This window comes from Artibeus jamaicensis, unplaced genomic scaffold (assembly GCF_021234435.1).
Source record: "Artibeus jamaicensis isolate MK-2021 breed Jamaican fruit bat unplaced genomic scaffold, CSHL_Jam_final scaffold_847, whole genome shotgun sequence".
NCBI classification, from domain to species: Eukaryota; Metazoa; Chordata; class Mammalia; order Chiroptera; family Phyllostomidae; genus Artibeus; species Artibeus jamaicensis.
This window is the reverse complement of record NW_026522057.1, coordinates 31,599,055-31,606,305: the sequence shown is the minus strand read 5'-3', so window position 1 is coordinate 31,606,305 and position 7,251 is coordinate 31,599,055. Positions and strand designations below refer to the sequence as shown.

Sequence of the window (7,251 nt, the reverse complement as noted above, 5' to 3'; positions counted from 1 at the left end):
CGCGCTCCGCCTACTGTCGGCCCCGCCCCCGGCCCCGCCCCGCCCCGCTGGCTCTCTGGTTTTCCTGCCTTGGTCCCGTGGTCTGCGCTCGGGAGGGCGTGTTCACAACTAATGTGCCGCGGACGCTCTCGGGCTCTTGGTTGGTGGGTGTGATGCGAAAGCCTGGCGCAAGACCTGCTTCGGTCACCGCTCCCGAACGCATCCGTTCGAGCGCCGGCTGGACGTGCTGTTCACATTCTGTGTCCTTCTCCATCGGAGGCAGTGATAACATTACCGGCCTTGGGGGAAGATGGGACCTGGGACCCATTGGGGGCCGGGACACCCTCCCCCAGCCTTGCCACAGCCTCCCTAGGAGTCCGTAAACGGGTACCCGTGAGAGTGTCCATGCGTCGACAACGGACAAAATGCATCAACTGTGCACTCCTATACAGGCGGCTCTTACAAATAAACGACAAAAAGCCAACACTCTGGTAGGAAAAAACGAGCCAAACAGAAACGGTGATGCTATAGATGGGCAGGTTCGTCAAAAGATAAGTGACACCCTGCTGGCCAAGCCGGCCCCGCCAAATCAAAGGAGGATCCGAGCCCTGAGAGCATTTCCATTTCACCAGACGGTCCCACGGTCTCTGTGGGGAGGAAGCGGGTAGGGGGGAGGCGCTGTTATTGAAGCCACTTGGCTGGATTCCCCTGAAAGTACTATGCCCAATACTTCATTCATTCCAGCTACTCTCCCTCCGGTGGGAATTCGCCCAGGAACGCCTTTGCCCAAGTCCATCCGTGCACAGATGGCCACTGTTCCTTTGCTGTCTGTGGGAAGAACCCGCAGGTACAAAGGCCCAGAGGCTAGAAGGTTGCCTTAGGGAGCAAGGAGCAGAAGCCAGTCTGTGCCCTCCTTCCCGCCCACTCCTGCCTAAGGGTGAGGGTAAGCGGGGCGGGCGCGGTTGGCTACACAACACTACAGTGGATCCTACAGCCTCTTGGGCGCGAGCGATGCTCTGGTTAAGCCCCTGAGGCCGTACGCCCTGCTCCACCTACTCCCGCCCCCCGCAACCAGCGCCCAGCTCTAAGGCCTGATATTCGTGAGAGGGGATGAGGAGGGGAGCTTCTTGAATGAGTTAGACGGGGCGGTAGACCCTCGAAGCTTCTTGGACAGGAGCGGCAGGTGGGGCCCCGGGGGGTGGGGGTGGGGGCTTCCTGGAGGAGGAGGCAGGCGTGGCGCCGGGAAGTTGAGAGGATTCGCGTTTTACTTTGGGTGCCCGAAACCGATGGGGGGCGCGCGGGAGGCGGGGCGGGCGGCGCCGAGAAACAGCGGCTGCGGGTAAGCGGCGGGAGCCAGAGACGCTGAACCGGCTGCTGCCGCCGCCACCGCCGCCGCCGCCGCCGCCGAGCAGCCCTTCAGCGGTCCGTGCACCTGTGAGTCTGGGCGTCCTCCGAGAATCGGCGGGCGCGGTGGCCGAGCCCATGCAGCCGCGCAGCGAGCGCCCGGCAGGCAGGACACAAAGCCCTGAGCACGGCAGCCCGGGGCCCGGGCCAGAGGCGTCTCCACCGCCTCCGCCGCAGCCGCCGGCGTGAGTGGGCCGGGGGGGCTGGGACCGGGGCCGGGCCAGGGGCTAAGCGAGTCCGGGAAGGAGGGAGGGAGGGGCGCGCGCCGACCCTTGCAGGCTGCCGGGAGGGGGCGGCCTTGGCGCCCCGCGGGCTCGGGTTGCCTGGGATGGGTCCAACCTGCTCCCTCGGTTTATCCGCACACTCATCGGACGCGGGGCAGTGTGTCCAGAGGCGGCTGCGCCCGGAAGCTCTGTCCCTTCCCGCAGCCGTTTAATCCAGCCTGGTTGCGCTGCTCATAGATTCTGGCGGCCTGTCTGCAGAATGGCGAGGGTGGCGGGGGGGGGCGGGGGGGGCAGGAGGGACCGGCGGAGCTGCTCCGGATGGTCAAAAGAGGTCACGCCTGCTGGGGTTGGGGCGCTCAGGGTCTGATCCAGAGCCGCCTGCTTCCACTGACCAGTTTCACTTCGTGCACTTCCTGTGTGCCAGCCGGGTCTGTGGACACCGGACTCCGAGGGGGGCCCGGGAAAGGTGGCCAGCAATGGGCAGAGAAAGGCGGGTTCTGACCGAGGCACCTGGGCAGCAAGAAGTACAGTGCTTGCAAGGGGCCGGCAGGGAGGGCAGAGGAAGCTGTGCAGTTTCGACACTCCAACCTCCTGAGAGAAGCGCAGGGGAGGCTCCTTGGAAGTGAGGGAGCAGAGTGGGGTGAGCCGAGGCCGCAGGTGAGGTCCCAGATGGACACCTGGTATGGGCCCTGAGGGGACAAGTGGCCCCCTGGGTGCCCCGGCCCTGATTTGGCACCCTGACCTGGCACTGCCTATCGCAGCCCTGAGGCCGAGCGTGCGAGGACCCGGCCCGCCCGGCCCACGGCCCCCATGGAGGGTGCCATGCAGCTGCTGAGCCGAGAGGGTCACACTGTGTCCCACAATTCCAAGCGGCACTACCATGACGCCTTCGTGGCCATGAGCCGCATGCGGCAGAGGGGCCTCCTGTGTGACATCGTCCTGCACGTGGCCGCCAAGGAGATCCGGGCACACAAGGTGGTGCTGGCCTCCTGCAGCCCCTACTTCCATGCCATGTTCACAAGCAAGTACCATCCTACCCAGTGGGCACTTGGGGGCTCTACGGGGCTCTGCAGACGGGGCTGGCCTGACCCACTGTCCCCACAGATGAGATGAGCGAGAGCCGCCAGACCCATGTGACACTGCATGACATTGACCCTCAGGCCTTGGACCAGCTGGTGCAGTTTGCCTACACGGCCGAGATCGTGGTGGGAGAAGGCAACGTGCAGGTGAGGCTGCCTCACCTCTCCCTTCGCATCCCATCCCCCACCTGTTCTCTGGCCTCAGCTCTCCTCTCGCTGTTTCTCTCTGTCTGCTCTCCCGGCCCCTCACCCACAGACACTGCTTCCAGCCGCCAGCCTTCTGCAGCTGAATGGCGTCCGAGACGCCTGCTGCAAGTTCCTCCTGAGTCAGCTCGACCCCTCCAACTGTCTGGGCATCCGGGGCTTCGCCGACACACACTCGTGCAGTGACCTGCTCAAGGCGGCGCACAGGTACGTGCTGCAGCACTTCGTGGACGTGGCCAAGACCGAGGAGTTCATGCTGTTGCCGCTGAAGCAGGTAACGTGCCAGCTGGGGCGCAGCCGGGCCCGTGACCCAGTCCCTGGACCCCTGGCCCCATCACTTGGGCCCTTAAGACCTGGGCAGCTGCTCCCTAGCCCTATTCCCAGTTTCTGGTCTAGTTCCAGCCCACCACCCACTCCTCGCCACTTCTTTGTCCCCATTTTCTGACCCCACCCAAGTCTTCTCCTTTGGTTTCTGACCACGTCCCTGCCCGCAACCCCAGTCCCTGGTCCATGTCCCCAGGAATGCCAGGGCCCCCAGGAACCAGATCGGTGGTTCCTGACCCTGCTTGGCCCCTCCTCATAGGAACACTGGGCCCCCCGTTGGCACCTTCCCAGGCACCATCAGGGCTCCGTGGGCCCCCAAGACCCTCCCCAGATCTCAGGTCTGAGGGTCCCCACCCCCAGGTGCTGGAACTGGTCTCTAGCGACAGCCTGAACGTGCCTTCAGAGGAGGACGTCTACCGCGCCGTCCTGAGCTGGGTCAAGCATGATGTGGATGCTCGGAGGCAGCACGTTCCGCGGGTGAGGCCAGCCCCTCAGGGCCCGCAGTGTCTGTGAGGGGCCACCGTGCCTCCATGTCCAGGGACACCCCAGGGGCAGTGCAGTCACATGTCTCGAGAAGTGCCCAGCGTACAGGTGGGCAGGTGTCTGAGGGGGCTCTCACTGGGGGGACGAAGTGTGCTCACGGGTTCTACCTGCTTCCTGACCGTGGCACCCCTGCACCCCAGCTGATGAAGTGTGTGCGTCTGCCACTGCTGAGCCGGGACTTCCTGCTGGGCCACGTGGACGCAGAGAGCCTGGTGAGACACCACCCGGACTGTAAGGACCTGCTCATCGAGGCCCTCAAGTTCCACCTGCTGCCAGAGCAGAGAGGTGTCCTAGGCACCAGCCGCACTCGGCCCCGCCGCTGTGAAGGAGCCGGCCCCGTGCTCTTCGCTGTGGGTATGCCCATCTGTCCTACCCCCCCTCTGCCTCCACATCTCTGTTCTGCATCTTTGGTTCATGAGCCTGGCACCAGCCACCCCCACCCTGTTGGTCACATCCTGCACCCATCCTATGCCCCCTCTCTCTTCACCTGTGAAGGAACCTGTGTGGTGTGACCAACTCAAAAATTGCCCCCCTTGGAGCCCACAGCCCACTGCCTCCCTGGGCCCCTCCTGCTGCCCCAGCACCTCCCCCTCCCTAGGTGGTGGGAGCCTGTTCGCCATCCACGGGGACTGTGAAGCTTACGACACGCGCACTGACCGCTGGCATGTGGTGGCCTCCATGTCCACGCGCCGAGCCCGAGTGGGTGTGGCGGCAGTTGGGAACCGACTGTACGCAGTGGGCGGGTAAGCGTGGCGGCTCCTCCCGGGTCAGGGGCTGAGTGTGAGCCCACTGGGCCAGCCCCGACGGCAGCGGGCCCCTCTTCTAGTTACGATGGGACTTCAGACCTGGCCACCGTGGAGTCCTACGACCCTGTGACCAACACCTGGCAGGCTGAGGTGTCCATGGGCACGAGGCGCAGCTGCCTGGGCGTGGCGGTGCTGCACGGGCTCCTGTACGCGGCCGGCGGCTACGACGGGGCCTCCTGCCTCAACAGGTAGCGGCGCAGGTCAGGTTGGGCGGCTCCGCAGTGGGGGGTGGCATCAGGACTGCAGAGGTCACTCTGAGGAGAGCAGAGGGGGACCCTGCCTGACTCCAGTCCCCGAAGCCTCGTCACCTGTGCCAGCCCGCCTGCCCCGTTCCTCTTGGGCTCCTCGCCACCGGCCCAGGGGCCCGTGCACACACACCAGGCCAGCGTCCTGCTCCAGGGGGACACATGTCCGTCCCTGTGACTCCCCCACATGGAATTTTCATCCTCACCGGGGGGAGCAGGCCTGGTCTGCTGTTGCTCCAGGTCAGCGGCGACCCTGTTGTCCACAGTGCCGAGCGCTACGACCCCCTGACCGGAACGTGGACGTCCGTTGCTGCCATGAGCACCCGCAGGCGCTATGTCCGTGTGGCCGTGCTCGGTGGGTGACAGGTTGGTGGGTGACAGGGCTGGCTGGCTGTGGTGCCCACCTCTGCCTGCCCCCGCCCTGAGGACCCGCCCAGCAGGCACACCATGGGCATGTTGACTCCCCGCAGACGGTAACCTGTACGCAGTAGGCGGTTACGACAGCTCATCCCACCTGGCCACTGTGGAGAAGTACGAACCCCAGGTGTGAAACGCCCCCGTCCCAGGTGTTCCACTCCCCAAGGGCTGCCTGAGGTCATCTCTTTGGCTCCCCACATCCTGCAGGGCGTCAGCCCTTTAGATCCGTCTCCCCCACCCCCCAACGTCCCACAGACACTGCCCTGGAGTGGGGGATCTGTGCTGGGGAGGTGGAGGGAGGCTGGTGGTGGGTCTGCCCCCAGCGCGTTCCCTCAACCACAGGTGAACACGTGGACGCCAGTGGCCTCCATGCTGAGCCGGCGTAGCTCAGCTGGTGTGGCCGTGCTGGAGGGGGCTCTCTACGTGGCCGGTGGCAACGATGGCACCAGCTGCCTCAACTCTGTGGAGAGATACAGCCCCAAGGCTGGAGCCTGGGAGAGTGTGGCACCCATGAACATCCGAAGGTGCGCTGTGTCACGGCCCACAGGCAGGGTGTGTGTCGCCCTGTCACCACCACAGCTGGTTGGTCCCCTCAGAGACTGAGCCTGAGCAACGAGTATCACGCTAGTATATCCACCCTCCCTCCCAGGACTCGTGGCTCCACCCCCAGGGGCTCCTCCCAGGACTCGTGGCTCCACCCCCAGGAGCTCCTCCCAGGGCCTGTGGCTCCACCCCAGGGAGTCAGGTGGGCCTCGTGGCTCCACCCTGCCTTCTCACCTACCTGCCCTACCCGCAGGAGCACCCACGACCTAGTGGCCATGGATGGATGGCTGTATGCCGTGGGGGGCAACGATGGCAGCTCCAGCCTCAACTCCATCGAGAAGTACAACCCGAGGACCAACAAGTGGGTGGCTGCGTCCTGCATGTTCACTCGGCGCAGCAGCGTGGGCGTGGCGGTGCTCGAGCTGCTCAACTTCCCGCCACCGTCGTCACCCACGCTGTCTGTGTCGTCCACCAGCCTCTGACCCCAGGGGGCTGTGGCCTGCCACATGCCTTAAGCCCCACAGGGGGCCCCAGCGCCTCCCTCCCCCAACCACGTGTTGGGGCTGGGGTCCTTCACCTGCACCAGGGACAGCCTGCACCGTCTGTCTGCGTTTCTGTGTCCGGTCCTCAGTGTTTGTTTATGTGTGTGCAGTCTCTACTCGTCTTTTTATTTATTCAGTATTTATTAATCGGTGAGCAGTGCTGCAGCTGCCAGTTCCTATGTTTACTCTGGAAGGTGTCCTGTGTCCTGGGACCAAGCTGCCGACCTGGGTGCCCTCCCACCCTGCTGGGGGCACCAGGGAGTATGGGGGTGGACATTCGTTGCTATGGGTCAAGGCCAACCCAGACTCTGCAGACCTGGAGGGACCAAGAGGTAGATGGTAGATGCAGAGCAGCGGTCCGAGGGGAGAGGGGGCGGCCTTCTGAGCAGAGTAGACCCCCAGCCTTTGTTTTGCACACTGCCCTTGCCTCGCCGGGCAAGGCACCTCCCAGGGTGGGCACAAGGGGCTTCCTGCCTGTGGACGGGGGTCTTTCCTGGCGCACACAGGTCGCTCCCAGCAATACGAGCAATAAACTCGGACAATAAACTCGTTTCTCGGGCTCCGGGCCTGAGTCTGCGCATCTCTGCCTTTTGGGGTCCTGTCTGGGGGTGAGGACACAGCTGGGCAGAGGTGCTGTGCTGGCATCTGGGGCCTTGGAGGTGGCACCACCACGTCCAGCTGTGGCAGGACTGTGATGTCCTGGACGAGGGCCTGAGTGGGGCCCCTGTCAGTCCTGTGCTTAGAGGGCCCTGTGGCCCGTCTGGCCCTGGGGTCCCCGTGATGGTCTCCTTTCTGGACTCTGGTTGAGCCAGTGGGGCCCTGACCTTGGCCCCTTGGCAGGGAGTGAGGGATGGGCCAAGGAAGGAGAAAAGGTGGGGGAGGGTCCAGGTTCCCCCTGCCCACTTCCCCCTTGTATGCTCCTGCTTCAGGAGTCACTGGTG

At 64.7% G+C, this 7,251-nt stretch overlaps 1 protein-coding gene across 5 annotated transcripts; it reads left to right on the top strand.

Annotated features, from left to right (window-relative positions):
• Positions 1–1,287: 1,287 nt before the first annotated feature.
• KLHL17 (kelch like family member 17) lies at positions 1,288–6,870 on the top strand. Of its 5 annotated transcripts, none has more exons than XM_053660622.1 (12): positions 1,288–1,568; positions 2,369–2,628; positions 2,712–2,833; positions 2,943–3,164; positions 3,575–3,691; positions 3,898–4,107; positions 4,253–4,500; positions 4,584–4,751; positions 5,075–5,163; positions 5,279–5,352; positions 5,568–5,777; positions 6,022–6,870. In XM_053660622.1, exons 1-12 carry the CDS (start codon positions 1,462–1,464, stop codon positions 6,853–6,855), a joined length of 2,661 nt encoding a protein of 886 aa, XP_053516597.1. In that variant the 5' UTR covers positions 1,288–1,461; the 3' UTR covers positions 6,856–6,870. The 5 variants fall into 5 exon arrangements, with proteins under 5 accessions (XP_053516597.1, XP_037002866.1, XP_037002863.2 ...); XM_037146971.2 differs by having other exon boundaries at positions 3,898–4,111; positions 4,356–4,500; positions 5,568–5,749; positions 6,022–6,340; XM_037146968.2 differs by having other exon boundaries at positions 1,375–1,568; positions 3,898–4,111; positions 4,356–4,500.
• The last annotated feature ends 381 nt before the right edge of the window (positions 6,871–7,251 follow it).